General features: G+C 37.1%; 1 protein-coding gene across 3 annotated transcripts in view; it reads left to right on the forward strand.

Annotated features, from left to right (window-relative positions):
* Positions 1 to 8,478, forward strand: part of LOC149792497 (prestin-like) — a 33,315-nt gene extending 24,837 nt beyond the window's left edge. For all 3 annotated transcript variants that reach the window (XM_089971083.1, XM_089971085.1, XM_089971084.1), the window contains one exon: positions 1,449 to 8,478. In XM_089971083.1, coding sequence (XP_089827209.1) covers positions 1,467 to 4,037 — 2,571 coding nt within the window. In that variant the 5' untranslated portion in view covers positions 1,449 to 1,466 and the 3' untranslated portion in view covers positions 4,038 to 8,478. The remainder of the gene's footprint in view (positions 1 to 1,448) is intronic.
* The last annotated feature ends 10,787 nt before the right edge of the window (positions 8,479 to 19,265 follow it).

Consider the following 19,265-nt stretch of genomic DNA (forward strand, 5'->3'; position numbering starts at 1 on the left):
GTTAAAAGCTTATAACTCAAAAGCTACCTTAACGTTAAAACTTATGACTCAAAAGCTACCTTAATGTTAAAAGCTTATGACTCAAAAGCTACCTTAATGTTAAAAGCTTATGACTCAAAAGCTACCTTAATGTTAAAAGATTATGAATGAAAAGCTAGTTAAAAGATTATGACTCAAAAGCTACTTTAATGTTAAAACTTGTGACTCAAAAGCTACCTTAATGTTAAAAGATTATGACTCAAAAGCTACCTTAATGTTAAAAGCTTATGACTCAAAAGCTACCTTAATGTTAAAACGTATGACTCAAAAGCTACCTTAATGTTAAAACTTATGACTCAAAAGCTACCTTAATGTTAAAAGATTATGACTCAAACGCTACCTTAATATTAAAAGCTTATGACTCAAAAGCTACCTTAATGTTAAAACTTATGACTCAAAAGCTACCTTAATGTTAAAAGCTTATGACTCAAAAGCTACCTTAATGTTAAAAGCTTATGACTCAAAAGATACCTTAATGTTAAAACTTATGACTCAGAAGCTACCTTAATGTTAAAAGCTTATGATCAAAAGCTACCTTAATGTTAAAAGATTATCAATCAAAGCCCTTGTTAAAGATTCACACTCTATCGTAATGTTAAAAGCTTATGATTCAAAAGCTACCTTAATGTTAAAAGATTATAAATCAAATCCTATCGTAATGTTAATAAGATAATAAATCAAACCGTATTTGAATGTTAAAATATTTTGAATCAAACGCTACCTTAATGTTAAAAGATTAAAAATCAAAAGATATCTTAATGTAAAGCGATTATGAGCCAAAACCCTACCATAATGTTAAAAGATTATGAGCCAAAACCCTACCGTAATGTTAAAAGATTATGAGCCAAAACCCTACCGTAATGTTAAAAGATTATGAGCCAAAACCCTACCTTTTTCTCTCTTTCAACAAATCCGCACATATTTTAATACCAGTAACAAAATAAATATAGAGGTAATAAGTTCACACCTTAGTTAAGAAAGTGGAAGAGGCACATGTATTATTACTGTCCATCCGAGAGTCCTTCCTATCGCTATACTGTGAGTACGTTTTGCGTTTATGCCAGTTTCTTGGGTTCTTTTGGCTCCAGTGCCATATGTTTTTGTGTATGTATGCCTGCTGCTATGTGCAAGACTTCCCAACCAAACGTAGAGCAGTGCGATCTTTATTCCAAGCTTGCTCGACTCTGCTTGAGATTTGCGCTTGGTCCAGTAGCTCAGGCATTCAATTTTGAGTGTGGATGTCTCTTGGTAAAGGCAACGCCGTTTGGCCCACAGAGGTCAACGTGGTCTATAATTATTTCGTTTGTGCATTTAGGTAAGTTACATACACGAATAAGTGGAGAGGCGTTCGTGTTCTCTTAACGATTTACAGCTCATTCATTTATCAAATCATTCTAATCATCTTTCAGGGAAACGTCGAACAAGAGATGTCTCAGCAGAGGTCCTTCTCCGTTGTGGATGGGATGCCAATGGCGCCTACCAACATTGTGACCAAGAATAAAACGAGACGGTTCTCCTGTCCTCCAGTAAATGCAGTGGAGATGTCGGTGAACATCAAGCGAGCGCCGCTGACCCAGGTCGCCTTTGATGAGCTCCATCTGAAGTCTGATCAGGAATCGACATCATGGAGAGAGAAACTGAAAATGCAATGCTACTGCTCAAAGCATCGATTGTGGAAAATTATCTCTTCTTACCTCCCTGTTATTAAGGTCATTCGATACTACAAAATCAGAGATAACCTATTGAATGACTTCCTGTCTGGAGTTACCATTGGCATTCTCCATATTCCACAGGCACTTGCTTTTGGTCAGCTAACATCGGTCAAGGTTGAAGGTGGCTTGTACACCTCGGTATGGCCTGTTCTGTTGTACGTAATTTTCGGAACTTCAGCACACGTTTCCATGGGGACAAGTGCCGTTATTAGCATAGTAACAGCTGCTGTTGTGGATAGAGAGGCAGACTCTTTCAAGTTAACGAACCAGCACATGTTAAACTCAACTGTCAACGGGACTGACCCAGTCGTGTGGGAGAGTATTCCGCAATTCATGGATTTCAAAGAAGGGGTATCTATGAGTATTTCTTTCTTCACCGGAATAATATTACTTGCAATGGGATTATCGCGCCTTGGCTTTATCACGGCATATCTATCCGATTCATTTTTCAGCGCATTCACTTCCGGTGCCGGAGTACACATCGCTATCAGTCAACTCCCCGCCATGTTGGGCCTCAAAATACCTAGATTTGGAGGAAACTATAAAATTTTCAAGACCTGCGCCGCAATATTCGGATCCATTACTGAAGTAAATGTGGCAACCCTGTTAATTGGCGTAATTTCTGGAATTATCATTCTGATTGTGAAAGATTGCATCAACGAGCGCTTCAAGCATAAACTTATCATACCAATCCCCATCGAACTGTTCATCGTCGTAGGAACAACTTTAATTTCTTATTTAGCGGGTTTGAAGGAAAGGTTTAATGTTGACATCGTTGAGTATATTCCACAAACCATTCCCCCACCACAGATGCCGAACATGACTGGTGTAGAAAACTATATTGTTGACTGTTTCGTAATGGCTATTCTTGTTTTCGCTAATACTATTGCCATGGCAAAGATTTGTGCAAAACGCCACAACTACGAGCTTGATGACAGCCAAGAGTTGATTGCCTACGGAATGTGCAACTTCGGTAGTTCATTCTTCAAGTGCTTCCCGTCTGCAGTTGCTCCGCCAAGATCGATGGTGGCAAGCTCAATGAACACAAAATCCACAATTTCAGGCATATTTTCAATGGCCTTGATGCTCTTATTGATCCTTGTCATGAGTCCCCTTTTCGAGCCCTTGCCAAAGTCTGCCTTGGCCGCCATAATCGTAGTGGCTCTTAAAGGCTTGTTCATTCAGCTGAATATCTCTGTGAAATACTGGAAAGTCAACAAAATCGATTTTGTTATTTGGTTCTTTACTTTCTTTAGCGTTGTCTTTTTAGATATTGACTATGGTCTCGGCATCGGCGTTGGGGTCGCACTGATCACGGTCGTCTTCCAAACGCAGTTTGCGAAAGGATACAGAGTTGGCAGGACCATTAAAGACACTGCCCTGGTTGAGCACAAAAGATACACAGATGCCGTGGAAATCCCTGGCATAAAAATCTTTAGATTTCATTCCAACCTGTACTTTGCAAATGCTGAAATTTTCAGAACAGCTTTGTATAGATCGACTGTCAATCCTCGCAAGATACTCAAATATCTAAAGAAAATGGAGAAGAAAAGGGCCAAGGAAGAAAAGGAAAGAAAAGTTTCAAGAGATTCGTCTGTGCAATATGATAACAAAAATGGAAGCGGCATTTCAATTATCGAAAACTCTGTTAAAATAGATCTCAATGATCAGGATGGTAAGATGAACGGAACAAATGACAATGGAAGTACGAAGATAAAATTTCAGCGCCTGGATAGTGTATCATCTGTCAATTCAAGGAAAAGCTCCCTAACGGGTGTGGACAACCCTATCTACAAAGACGACGTTCAGTTAACTGGATCAAATGGACAATCGAGTATACTCACGGCAAGGGAGGTAACTCTGTTGAAACGGAACATGAGTATATCATCCTTGACCACGCTAGGGTCGGAGGCGGAGGATCCAGAAGATGGATCTGCATTGATGACAAATGAAAACTTCCAAAGACTTAGGCGAATTCACCACGTGATTATTGACTGCGCCCCAATTAACTATTTAGATACATCTGGCGCTAATGTATTGACACACATTTTTACAGAATACGGCCATGTAAATATCAAACTACTTTTAGCCCGAGTTTCTCTTGATGTTCGACAAACAATGGAGCATGCTGGCGTTTTCGATAAGATTCCTCGCGAAAATATTTTCCTTGACGTTCCAGACGCTGTTGCAGTGGCAAGAATGTCCGTTGCTTTACCATTCGCAGAAGAGCTTGAGGACTTCTCATACGAGGAAGCAACAGAGGATTCATACGTTGCAAAGATGTAGAGTTGTTTTATGGCATATCAGTATATCTTTTCTATAATGACCTAGTTGACAATTATCGGGACAAGACTTCAATAAGACACCTAGGAAAATATTTTCATTTTAAAAGATATGTGAACATATGCGACACCCTTCACATCAAAAAACAAAACATTGATGAACTGTAGTAGATGTCTTGCTAGTGGAACCCTTTAAAGAGATTTCCTGCACCGACCTTCTACAGATTGGTGATGAGCATTGAGCATGCTCTTATATGTGTACCTGTTTCTCTACACTATATATATATATATATATATATATATATATATATATATATATATATATATATATATATATATATATATAGAGTTGTCTATAGTTAGAGACGGGTTTTTCAAGTCTTGACGATCCCAGTTCCCATCTGTTGAAACTATGTTCTTGGGACCGTTTCAGCCAGGAAATGTGTTCTGCTTATCTGCTATTAAATGGATAAATGGATGACATTCGTCTCTTTGATTAGCTTTTCTGCGTTGAAATAAAGGAAAAATAAAGAACAATGAAAACACTGAAGAAGATATATAGATACTACTAATCGGAAGAAGAAAATGAAGATCGATGAAATAGTTATATTACGTTTTATGTCTCTTCAAATAGAAATAGATTTGATATGTGCAAATTTCACCTAATTGAGTTATGCATTGAATTAGTATTGTTAGTGATTCTATGAACGCTAACCAACTTGTCAACCAATCTGCGACTTTGAAAATCTCAGTGAGTTCCCCTGATGATGCATAAATTTTATGCATTTCTGTCCAGTGTTTATTGTCTAACTAATATACTAACATGGGCGGAGGAACAGTGAAAATCAAGCTGTTTCTACCTGCAAGCATTAGGAGCATACTGAGGAGTAGCGCCCAATTTACCCCTGCTTCTTTTTTACCAGTCAGTATCGTGTAGAGCATTCAGTTTACCGCAGTAAAGTAGGTTAAAGCAATGCACGATTCGTGGCAATAAGTTGAACGATATTTCAATTAAAGCACATGTGCAATCTATAAGTAATTGTTAAAATCTGAAGTAAAATTGTACACTATGTGTAAATTTGGTATCAACAGGTCCAAAAGTATTGGTTTTGGAGTTTGAATCCATATACTCTTTCAATCCGAAAAAATAGGTCACAATGACTCGGCTTCTAATATTCGAGACATGCTTATCCCTGGCAGAACACAGTGTATGAGTTTAACGTCACTGTGTGAAAGGTTTTGGCATTATGGCATGGACCTGATATTTAAACATTAGCTCAAAACACTAAGTTCATTTTCCCTAGACATCGAAGTTTATGTTTTACAAAATAGAACTATTTGGAGCACAAGACCACCCAGTGTAAACCGCATGTACTTCTTGACTGAAGTTAAGGAAACTATAAGAACAATGAAAATCGGAAGCTTTTTGGCATTTTTGTTTAGATGAATATACTTAACGCGAGTAACGAGTAAAAGCTACCATAGTGAACAGTCTCAATCGGGTAGTCATGTTAATGTCCTGATTATGTTACAGCCAGCAACCCGACGATGTTTTAAATACGATATCAAATCACCCTTAAACCAAACCACCAAAACAATAACTGTCGACTGGTACCAAGCCCATTTCATAATTAGTCGTCTGTGTCTTTAATCTTGAAATGTCGGTAATAAAGATGATATTTTGGTGATGAACAAATTTTCATCCGAATATGTAAACAGAACGTAATTTTTTTGTCCGAAAGTTTAACAGTGTATGACTTAAGGCCAGAACAGGAAGAATGGACACCATTTTTAAAAGGGCATTTGAATAAATTGTAAAAAGATAAACATCTGTGTATGTAGTACAGAACAATCCAAATGGTTTTCGAATAAAAAAGAGTACATGATAAATATTCACATCAAAAGGAATTTACCAAATTATTCTGCATATACAACCAAGCTGACAAACTCTCTCTCAAACTCTCTCTCTCTCTCTCTCAAAACGTTTCTCTTTTTCATATCGTCATGCATTATGTTCTCAACAACACAATACACTGACACTGATGTCTTGCCTAACAATAAGCTTCCTATGGGGGGAGGGGGTTGCTCTTGCTTACACAATACGCCTTGTTGCAGTATTGTATTTGTAATGACTTTACTTGGGCTGAAGATGAAAGTTTTTAAACACGTAACTAACATCAACAAATGTGTAAGTAATTCAATTATATCAAGAATATTTACTTTAATCCATTTGTAATAACATCGGGGACAACATGGTGACAAATCAGATTCGCGTGCTCCCTTAAGCAATTTACTTTTTGAAATTTTGACCTCTGTGAACCGTATCTCTTAACTCCCTATTCAAACTTGAAAATTTATCAGTGACACCCTAGTATTAATTGTGGTAAGTTTCATATTGCTGTCATTTATCACAACTGTGTAGAGAAAATGCAATGTGCATTGGGGAAAATAGCCACTGCAAGGCACTCGAGTGATGGGTGTTTGCGTGCGACATTGGTAATCATGAATAATGGTCTGTGGAAGACATGCATGATAATGATTCCTCCGGGCTGTTTAGATGCGTGCGCCTTAAATATTTGACCTATACAAGCACGCTTAAATCATACAATAACACCGCCTGTTTGGTGTTTTATGGCTCCGCTCAGCCGGTATAATGACGAAGTTGTGTGTCATTGCAACAAACCCAGTGAATGAGAATGTTGGCATAACTCCATGCTATTTTTTGTATTGTGATTGAAATTTCTCTATATGTGGCATTAGGGAAACAATTAGTTGCCAAAAGCAAGCAGTTGACAAAATCTTTCTGTAGTGACAGGAGACCAGGAGTTCCATACATGCTTCCAGCTTCAAGCTTCAAGCTTCTAAAAATAAGACTGTTCGGAATAAAATTATTAAATGAACAGTTTTGTACACGCTAAAAACGATTACCTGCTGAGGTGTTCGCTCGAATAGGAGTGTAGAATCAAAAGGTCACATCTGATTAAGAAAAAATGGATAATACTTCTCCTGCTCATTTCCTTTTGAGAAAATCAATCTGAATGATTAAAACAATCTGAATGATTAAATCAATCTGAATGATTAAAACAATCTGAATGATTAAAACAATCTGAATGATTTAAACAATCTGAATGATTAAATCAATCTGAATGATTAAATCAATCTGAATGATTTAAACAATCTGAATGATTAAAACAATCTGAATGATTAAAACAATCTGAATGATTAAATCAATCTGAATGATTAAAACAATCTGAATGATTAAAACAATCTGAATGATTAAAACAATCTGAATGATTAAAACAATCTGAATGATTAAATCAATCTGAATGATTAAAACAATCTGAATGATTAAAACAATCTGAATGATTAAAACAATCTGAATGATTAAATCAATCTGAATGATTAAAACAATCTGAATGATTAAAACAATCTGAATGATTAAAACAAGAGGTATATATGTACATAATCTGAGTGATTGAATACACGACCTACATGTACATAGTAGTGAAAATGTCAGTTCATTTTGAATACCTAGTTATACTTATGAATTATGTCATGTTTTATGAACACTGTCATTTCTGCATTTATATTCATAATGTATATAATGTTAGTGCTTTTCTATGTATATTCCAGATAGTGCATGTGGATACTTTATCAGTTATTTTTTATATTTTTCCAGAGTTTTTGTATCTCATATATTCATTAGTCATGACAATGACCGAGAGAATACTTTAAATGTAAAAAGTATAATTATTACGGATTTTCTTTTGCTTTTGAATGAAAGCTGACCAATCAGAACGTTGTCTGTTCTTCAGAGTTATTGACTAAATGTGTGTGTCGGTCTGTTCGGACTATTGGACAGAACGCATGGAGTTACTGTAAGTAAACATTATATGTTTCATTGTTATCAAGCATAACATTCTTTATTGAGTATATTTTCATTATGATGTATCAATATGAACATATTTCATATAAAATCATACATCCTGTTATGTTTCTACTAAATTTGGCTTTCTAATTGTGAGGTAAATAGGTCGGTGAATGTTCCTTATTATGAGGTGTGTGTCTTGTAATTTATGCAAAAGATTTAGTATGTATTTTGTTAAAGCTACTGTCAGTTGCTTAAACAGCATTTATAATGCTTCTCCTTCACGCACATTTTACCATACCATTATCATGTACATTTGATTGGTTTTGATAATCAAATACCATTCTATGTCATTCTACTAAAATATTGTACATTTGAACCTGGAAAGGATAATGCTGAAGTTTTGGTTCATTTTATTTAGATATTTTACCTGTAGTTGGATAATGATATAAAGTATTATTGGTTTCTTTTATTGTTTGTTTTATAATAATTATTTTTTGAACCACATTTTGTCAATTAAATTATGTGATATAGATACGTGTATAACCTAACAGAATAAAAGTGAAATTTAAGATGAGACATGTGTTGGCTTTTCATTTCGTTTTTCATTGTAATTACTATTAGTTAAAATATGTCGAAAATATACATATTCGTTTACTTAGATTTGATTTTCTACAGCACAACAAAAAAAGTAGAGTATTTAGGGCGGAGGCAACTGGAGTGATGTCCCTTGCCCCAGAGTAGAAATTTTGCATATTGAAGAGTAACTTCATCCCAGTATACTTCTCAGTTAGGCAAGCATTTCCACGGACACCCGATTATGTCACGATTCACATCCAGCTGGCAATCAGATTTCTCAGTAGTCTATTGTATTTTATGTTATGGGACAGCTGAATGATTGATATCGCCAACGGCCAACGTCATCTGAATCTCTTTTGGGGACGTTTTGAGCTAAAGTTGTTTTTTTTTAATTAAAATCTCATTTCTGTTCATTTCGGTACAATGTTGTTCCCGTATCAGTGCTCGATCGTCAATTAATCCGGACAAAAATACACTGAATGAACCAAACTGTTTCCATGTCTGAGGACTAATAACAATTATGTACTGCACGTGCGATATTTGCAAATTTGCAAATATACTTGCGTGTAACCAAAATCAAAAGAGTGCTTGGATTTCATCTGCAGTCTTTGATGGTGTGATGTGATGTGATTTGGACTTTTAACGTAGTTTTAACAATTTTTCAGTCATATCGCTACGATGTCTGCATGTGGCAGTTTACAATGATGTCTAGCACCGGGGCATAATGCCGCAGACATGTAGCATGATGTCCCACCCAGTCACATTATTCTGATACCAGGCCGACCAGTCCTAACACTAATCTCTTAATGCTGAGCGCCAAGCAAGGCAGCTGTAAGTACCATTTTTGTAAGTCTTTGGTTTGACTAGGTCGATTCCCTTTTGGACAACATCGATGTTGCCACAACAACTATTGGACTCGCCAGAAAATATCGATAATTATACGAGAACAGCTGGACCAACAATGATATTTGGGAAATATGTAACTGATAATGCAGATCATAGACAATACGGAACCTTTGTGGTTCATCATGATTCTTGTCAGCCGCAGTCTGCTGATAACCCTGCTGTGTTAACAGTCCCCAACCTGACTTTTAACTTTGGATCTGCACAGAATCGATCACAACTCACTAGTGATTCACTAAGGTTTTCCTGCGCAATTCCCTTCAGCCACGTCATCGGGTTTTGTATAGATGTTCGCAAGGTTATGTTTGGAGCCAAATGCACGGTAATTTTGTGGTGAAAGAACAACTCCAACGATGTTGTCAGAGGTGCTGCTGGTGAAGTCGTAATAGAAAGGTAAACATTGTGGATGACTGTATTATCCCCTTCACTTTATACAGAATCAAGTTTATCATTTTTGCAGTCGGGAACCACTTCAACTTTGTCATTTCTGGCACATACCGCAGATGCACACCCAAACTTGTATTGCTTAGCAAATAAGTATCCCTCATGGTTTTCCAGAATCAAGACGTGTGTGCGTGGTGTTTCAAAATTTAAATCGAGATAATAGTCAGGAGCACAGTAAGATGATGTTTGACACCGTAGGAGTGGATGATATTTGACACCGTAGGAGTGGATGATGTTTGACACCGTAGGAGTGGATGATATTTGACACCGTAGGAGTGGATGATATTTGACACCGTAGGAATGGATGATATTTCCTTGCGTTTAAATAGTCATCACTAACCATCGGAAGGAATTCGGCTTGGCTAAGCTGCAGCCACTTCTCAAATTGTACGTGTGTATCATAATCTGTTGTCATGCCTGACCAACATCAAAACATCGATACTGGTCTGCAAATTTGCCAACAAGGCTTTGGTACGTTGTACACGATTTATTTATCAAAGTTTGTCATAACCTTTTTTAATCTAACTAGAAGCACACCATGTTTTTCCCCTAAAAATAACTGACGTGAGTTTAGCTATTTTCTATTTTACGATTGCTGTCGATATGCCTTCGGTACAAACTCATAACTCTTCAAGATACATTCCTTGACCAAACCATAATCAGCACTTGCTTCTACTGACAGAGAAGTGAATACTTCACAAGCTTTGTCAATATGTACATTCTGCAATAACAAAGTCCAGTGCAATATTGGTATTCAAAATGATCTATATCATTTATTGTAAAGGTGGTACTAATATAATATTTGTGTAGTATCGAAGGTTGAACGTTCAAGAGTGGAGTACTTTCTGCTTGCCCGTTCTCTTTTTTGGTATTTGCAATTTCATTTGCATTTTTCTTTATTCTTTCTTAACTTGTAATTACAGCTGCAGTTCTCTCTCTTCTTTTTGAATTGGTCTCTTTCCCTCTTTACTTTTCCTGCATTTTCATCTGTAATTCATCTCCATCTGTTTCTTCTTTTTGAATCTGTCTCACTTTTCTGTTTCAAGCTCGAATTTCTTAACTTCATTTCATTCTTGTATTAAATATCAATTCCATAACTTTCAAGTTAGACTCGGATGAAGACTTATTAATCAAACGCAAAGTATTTTTATCCAAGCTGTTCTTTTCTACCAAATATTGAACCAAAATATTCTTTATTTCTTGTTGTAAGAAAGACAGCTTTGTCTCGTAAAGATAATATTGAGTGGCACGCTGGTGCAATTATCATTTGTCTTTGACCCTAATCGTTCCTGGATAGGATTTAAAATGAAGTTCTATAATATAGATGATGTTGTCAAAGCATGTTGGCTTCACTATGTAAAATTAAAAGAGCAGGGATAGAAAAAGGTTCGAAATAAAATAAATTTTATTTTAAAAACATTTTTTTTCAATTTCTCTGCTATATTGCTAAAATGTATGACTGCGGCATTATTCTCCCAAAAGGCGGTGATCCACATTAGCGGATACATTGATCATATACCTATAGTAGTGCCATCATTGTGGACAATATGAAGTCATGATGTGCATACACAGAGGATCTCAAATGTGTAATGATTTAATATTGACTTTATTAAACGAGTTGTCTTGGCTCAGAAAAGGTTAACATTATTCAAGGAATTTCATAAATTTAATATTAAATCATTACGCATTTGAGATTCTCTTTATCACATAATTTTTATTTGATTGGAAGTTATTTAGATGGAAAGAAAAACTAATAATTTCGTTCATTCTGACAGATGTTGCACCGTTCATTTGTTGTGCGTAAGAAAATAGTCCCAAATTAGTTGAACTAGAATTAAGATTAAAAGTAGATTATACTTTTTTTTACAAACTATAAATCAAAGAACAAGCATCTTCCGAATAAACAGCACATTTTACAAAGACAGACTCATTTTTCAACACAGAATGTCCATTGTGTGTGATATCGCATTTTATTATATGCTCATTTTTTCCCCCGCTAACTTTACATTGTCAGAATCGTTTAATATTACCCGATACTGAACTCGCACGACAATACAAATATAGCATTCACGTGCATAAGGAACTACTTTCTATTGTAAACAAACAATGGACGCAAACGCCGGCACTTTTGATTTTGTACACAAATCATGTACACTAGCGTAAGAGGCTCTTTACGTTGTGGTTGTTTAAATGTGTTTTTGAATGAACTAAAACAGATGTTTCGTGGACTGCCACATACCAGCTGCTTTGGCACATACAATGTTACGGATTTAGGCTAGCTACATTATATAACAGACGCAAGATAATGTCCTTACAAATAACATACAAGTGACAAGTCATACACTCTCTTCTTTAGCTGGCGATAAGAATGACAAAATAAAATATACTTACAGTTTTGAATTTCCTAAAAATGTATTTTCTTAATTCTACAAATCCGAATTACACGAGCCATGTCACTGGTTTTCAATCTGGATTACACATTTCGAAACTGTGCTGTGATTTCGATGATAAGTGCAACTGCATCCTCCTTACTGCACCCAAAATGAAATAAGCATTAAATTCCATAGCGTCTTTTTGATAATTGCAATTAAAAAACTTCATATTTTTCCCACATTATGATTTCAAACATTCAATGACAGAAACAGAAACACATTTGCAGATGTCAACACGCTTCCCCATAGCTTATTAAATCTCATGTATTTCATGTGGAATCTTCACATATAAATCCAGTCAATAATCAATATATTTCCTATAATCGAGAAAAATACCAAAATCTATTCATTCCAGATCAAATGGAAAAGTTGTTGCAATGCACATTCATTCACAATATGACTCTAAATTTCAAGTTTAACTAGACACGCCATTTTCTTTCAAAAGTTATGTCGAACGCGCGACTAAGTTCAAATTTATCTGGACGGAGTTATGTGCGCAGTAATAATGTTGATTTGTGTAATGATGAATATGCGCTTGTGTATTTAGTTTGGAATGCGGCATACATTCATTTACGTTGTTTCTTGTAGTGTATTGTGTTTATATAATTAAAAAAAATAGCATATAATAAAAAGGTTACTTCCTTTGTATGGGAAAATATGAACTCGTTTTGTCGGAAGGATATACTGCACTCCCAAGGTCGTGCAGTCTTCCATCCCAAAACTCGTTCATATTTTCCCATACAAATGCAGTAACCTATAAGTCTGATACAGTACCAGTTAGAATACAGTCGACATCCATGTTAAGCCTAGTGTCATTTTCACAAATAAACATTACATTAATCCGATACTCCTGTGAAAGAAGGTTACTGGATGCATCAATTCCCATGTTTACTCTAATGTACCTTTGACCGGATATTTGCAGTATTTGATTTGAAACAGTAGACGTCAGAAAACGTAAATATATGTAAATTCGATTTTAGTCGGAATTGCAGAACATTTTTATCGCGTAAATATGCAGCGAATGGATAAAGTTCTGTAAGTTGGGAAACGAGCTTATGTAAACATTTTTTGGTGAACAGAGGTGAGTTTATTTACTTCTGTAAGTTAATATTTGTGGGGGTTAAATTGGACATATTCAGACAACCATTTATTCTCAATTCCCTTTCTTCACTTGAAAATGGCCACCAAACTGTTAATTGAAAACAAAACATTCCAGAAGCAAGGGTCAGAAACGTTTTCTCAAGATCACAATCAATCAGTAAAGAGAATACTGCACAATAATTTCATGGGCTTATTTGGACCAGTCAGAATGATATAAAGTGATATGGAACACGTTGTGATATCAAAACTATGAAACTGCACATATTAAAGGAAAACTGTACCGACTATGTGAGAATGTAAAATATGACGTTAGGACAATACACAACTAAAGTTGTCATACAACATCTTTATGGCTAAGGGGGCCATCCATTTAGTCCGTACGCAAAAATCTGGCAAAGCTTGACCCCTAAACCCTCCCTGTACACATGCATACATTTTTACAACCCCCACCTGCGTACTTTAGCTTGACTCACCCCCACCCCACCCCACTCCCGAATTATATGGAACGGCCTATATTTATTCCACGCAGAAACGATCAAGGATTAATAATATTAACGTGTTTAATAAAGCAGATAGTCCACCGACGTTGACTGTCTGACTGCATCAAAGAAATAAGCTGCGTAAATTTAAAAAGTTTGTTTAGTGTCCGATAAAATTCAAAATCCGACTGAACCCAGTCGAACAGATTACGTATTAGGCAAATTATTATCACACACACACACACACACACACACACACACACCGTTTCCTATACGAACGTACATTATCAATAGACCACCCACCCACCTCCATGCGCAAACGTATGCATTTGGGTTAACCCTCCTCCCTGCTACATGCGTACATACTAAATGGACGACCCCTAATATCCATTTGTTGTTTGTTAACCTTGAATATACGATTTGGCATGCTTTATTTTAATAAATTTATTATAGTCAACACACTCAGCTCCGTCTAATGCCTAACTTTTAGATGAGCCTCGTGTTTGTTTAATTTTGTTTCTTCACATACTGGAACATAATTTTCTCTTTCCTAGGTGAATCCAAGTTAAATTCTCTGAAAAAGTTCAAAATGCTCCCCAGCCGCAGCTCCTACTTCCATTGAAAAGACACTGCCACCACAAGTTGTAATTTGCCACTTTCTTACAGAAACGCTCGACCTCATTTTACAAGGAATTGACGAAAACAAATATAAATGGTAAGCCTGGTGGTAGTATGTCTAGCTCTGTTCTTGTCAACTTGTCTGTTGTTGCCAAATTTCAACTCAAGAAAAGGCGGAAATAGCAACTCAAAACGAGGCTGACCCTGGGTTACATGCAGGCTCTGGAGTTCTATAATTTCGTCTGTGGAGCAGTTTGGAAAGATGTCTTTTTGTGGCATGCGTTGCACGGGCTGAGGGTATTCCTACTTTTGTCCTCGTTTTTTTTTTTTTTGTGTCGTCGGGGTTGGGATCCCCGTGGACTTGATTTGGCTTTCCAAAGCATACTAATGAAGTTAAAAGAGGGCATACTGAAACAGGCTAGAATGTTGTACTCTCTTAATGAATTCATCTAAGGCCTCCGTATAACATACAGCAGTCGATCAAAGTGACACCCTCAAATAGACAAGTTACAAATCACGGTGAAGCTCAGACGAGCTCTAGTGCGACAAAAATAGCTTAATTAACATTGACAGAAACAAATGCAGGTCATGTGATCTAAGCACAACTAGCAGTAAAACATATTGTCAGAAAGCTTTCTTCCGTCAACCTTAACGAATAGATGTGTTCAATTAATTCAAAATATAAACTGATTATCGGTGGTAGAATAAATAGAATGCATTTTCAATGAACTCTCGACGAGTTAATATATTTTTCAATGTGGAATTATTGACATTTACTTAATTTCAGCTCTGTTATAAAATTTATTGACGATAAAAAGTAAAACTTTGCAATTTAGCATACCTCAATATAAATATTAATCAAATTGTTTTTAAACGGTTGACCTTATTTTTTATTTTCCATAGTTTGACCAAATACCTGTCTTGTTTCCTTTGTGGCATTGTCACATTCGCTTAAATATTTTAATGTTAATGAAAGAATACATCGTGATTGTAATTTGTCACGTCTCAATTATATTTCTTATATTTCGAACATGGAGTATTTCTCTTAAGGGGGTAACAATGGTCGGAACTACAATATTATTCCATAGATCACAAGATAGTTATTTATGTATCCTGTGGCACTGTTAGAGTGCAACATTGCTTATTTTATGTTATCTGCAAACACACACAAGCAGCTATGAAAAGAATATTGTGTACATATCTCTCTCTCTCTCTCTCTCTCTCTCAAAACTCATTTGCACATCCATCCAAGCGTGAAAGATAGCTCTTGCGAGGTTGTTTTAATTTGGATTAATTTAATGAACGAATTTGGGCACCTTTTCCCCTTCACCTTGAGGGGGTTGGTAGATAAAACTTTAAATTCTCACCCACTCATATAATCAGTGAGAGAGAGAGAGAGAGAGAGAGAGAGAGAGGGAGGGGGAGGGAGGGAAGAAGGGAGGGAGAGAGAGAGAGAATATATATCGAACTCGTTTACATTACCAACATGAATTGATTAAGGGCGTGTAATGTCGGTTTTACATTTCCTTGTATACGTAAATGATTTATCGAATGAAATAAGGATGACTAATTGTTGTTTAGCAATAGGCCAAATGTTCACACCTGGCATGTTTTACCGGGCGATAATACGCCTCCGAGTCTAACGTAGAGCGGAACACATCTACTGTGGATGCATCTTATCAGGATGGTGGAAATCGAAATATAATCCTCGCAAAGTTAATTGGATGATACTGAGCTGAAACAATTAAATATATTCATCAGTTGTAATAACTTGTTAGAATTACAGAACATTTTAAGCACAAAATAGGTGAAATATGCTAATATAACTTTTCTAGTTCAATCAAAATTAATAATTGTCTAGAATACTAAACGCTAAATAAATTAATTATATTCAATTGGATTAGATGCAAATGGAAGGAACCATAACTCTGTGCATGGGAAAGGATTATATTGCCCTCTGTTTCTGTATAGCTTTGAACTCTATTTCAATATGAAGTAACAGGGAACGGAAACGTTGGAGAATGTACATAGATATTTTGCGCGGAGAGTACCAGGTTTTCCTCAAAGATGGCCGATAGGATAAACTACAGCACGCTTCGGAATGATTTCCAGGGAAGCTCGCATTAAAAAGCAAAAGCATTGTTCTATTTTAATATTTGGATATATGTGTAAAAATTCGGTATAATGAACTGCTAAACAAACTTTCCTCTGGATTGTTAGTAATTTGATTTTTGACTAAAGACATACTTATAATTATTTTATATGTGCTAGCCATGCTGCACTCAGAAAATATGATTTAGAAGATTTTCTCAGCGGCATTATTTTCTCTGGAAGGCTTCTAGACAAATTAATACAGAAACCCTTAAAGAAAACATTTCAGAGAATAAAACGAGGAGAAATCCACCTGAGGACTTAGGTAGGTTGTTATAATTAATCTAGAATAGAAAACGTACCGTTTATGGAAAATTGCTTACATCGACTGAAGAAGAAAAGCGGAATATGCGGCATTATTTCGTATTGGAGGAATGAAAGCAAGACCGTGACTGTGTCTCCTATGTGGACAAATAAGTGATGATCATATTTTACACATTTCTGTAAATTAATATTCAACCCAGGACGACAGAAACTAGATGATGAAGAAAATATTTCTATATGCTGCCAGAAATCCACCATAATTTCTGTGGTGAGTTAGATCATAATATAAGGATGATGCTTTTTGGTGGATTAAAATATTTTTGAAAATTTGAACTTTGTGTCCTGTATACCAGTGATAAGACTGCCAAGTATATTATCAAGATAAAGACTACTATTGATTGAATTTCTTAAACTTTCTCACTTTAACGTTGTGTTTAACTGCCAAGCGTGTAATATGGTCATTTTTGTTGTATTGGTAATTTTAAAAGTTGTTGTGTCACAATATTTGTAATTTAGATATAAATACCTTGGATGAATATTTCAGAATTCCAAAATCAAAAAGTCAACTGACTGAAAGTCAAAGCAAGTAACTAATAAATGGTTGCAAATTACATGTGCTTTAAATATATTATCTAGAAGTATTTGCAATTGATAATGTTTGATGCATGTAGGTATACTATGCTAATTGAGCAAGTTAAGTATTATATGCTGAGACAATAGGTTTTAGAAGTTTTAGAAACCCTGTTACCTCGCTTTAATGTATTATATTGGGTTCCAAGGGTTGTCATCGCCGGGGTCGGATGTAGGAGATAAGTACCCACTTCCCTTGGAAATCTCCCAATGGCTTGCGTCTGATAGAGCCTCTGACCACCAAATCCAGCTCCAGGCCTTCAAGAGTGGCGGAACCTGTTTAAACTGACTGGAGAAGGGATGACAGGCTAGTTTCTGGCGTCTCAAAACCAGACGCTTCGGGCAGATGGTGCTGGTTAACCTTGGGTGGTCGCCCATCTAGGAGAAGGTAAACTCCGATTTCAAACCTTCGCTGCCTTGCGACTATACCCTCTCATGGGAAAGGCTAAGGGAGTAAACCCCAACAGAAATTCCGGAGACGGAGTCCCTAAGGCGACTTGGCATTGATTTCAGTGTCATCTCGGCAACTCTTGCGACGCAGCTGGTGCCATGACGTATCGGCTTGTCCTTTCCCTTGGATCCATCAGCTGCATGGAGGGGGGGGTCAGCTGCATGGGCAACAGTTGATTCTCCATATCACCCTGCCCAGGCTTGCGCCCTGGACAGGACAGTCCATCTTCGCTCCACAGCGTCGACACAACACGGGAAGCAGCAGTTTACCGGTTATAAGTCACCGCTTGACTGGCGTAGAGCCAGACCCAGGGGCTGCTTCTGACGGTGGGAGAGACCAACATGTTTCATTGGACAGCTACCGCCCGCTTCAAACTGGGCAGCCCCCAGCCAATAAGGTACCGTCCCGCCACAGTTCGCCTGCCTTGCTGGGTGCGTAATTCTTAAGGTACGCGAGTACCTGACAAGCGGACTGCAACTACTGCACCAAGAAATAACAAAATGAAAATAAAAAAGAAGACTTCAATCCTCAAGCTAGGTACCTGGAATGTCCGGACCATGCTGACTGGGCTTTCAGATGATCTCCAGACAATCAATGATGTTCGAAAGACCTCATTCATCAACGACGAACTTGCAAGGCTCCAGGTCGACATTGCCTCACTACAGGAGACACGACTACCAGATTCCGGGTCCCTCAGAGAAAAGAACTACACATTCTTCTGGCAAGGAAAGAGCGCCGACGAAGCCAGAGAGTTTGGTGTTGGATTCGCTGTCAGGAACACTCTGCTGGGGATGATAGAACCCTGCCAACAAGGAAATGGAAGACTGCTATCCCTCCGCCTCCACACCACATACGGGCCTGTCAACCTGATCAGCGTTTACGCTCCCACACTAAGATCCTCCACAGATACCAAGGATGAATTTTACGATGAGTTAAACTCACTCATCGACAAAATTCCCAAGGAAGAGAACTTGATTTTGCTGGGCGACTTCAATGCTAGGGTGGGTGCCGACCATGACTTTTGGCCCTCCTGTCTTGGCAAGTTTGGCGTTGGGAAGATGAATGAGAATGGGTAGCGCCTTCTAGAGATGTGCTCGTACCACGACCTCAGCATCACCAATTCATTCATTCTTTCAGACAAAGCCACAGCACAAAGTGTCTTGGAGGCATCCCCGGTCTAAACACTGGCACCAGCTGGACTTGAGCATTACAAGACGATCAACCATGAAGGGTGTGCTTCTTATCCGTACCTTCCACAGTGCTGACTGCGATACCGACCACTCGCTTGTGTGCTGCAAAATGAAACTTCATC

Source organism: Sinohyriopsis cumingii, chromosome 9, assembly GCF_028554795.1.
Source record: "Sinohyriopsis cumingii isolate HCF-2022 chromosome 9, ASM2855479v2, whole genome shotgun sequence".
NCBI lineage: Eukaryota > Metazoa > Mollusca > Bivalvia > Unionida > Unionidae > Sinohyriopsis > Sinohyriopsis cumingii.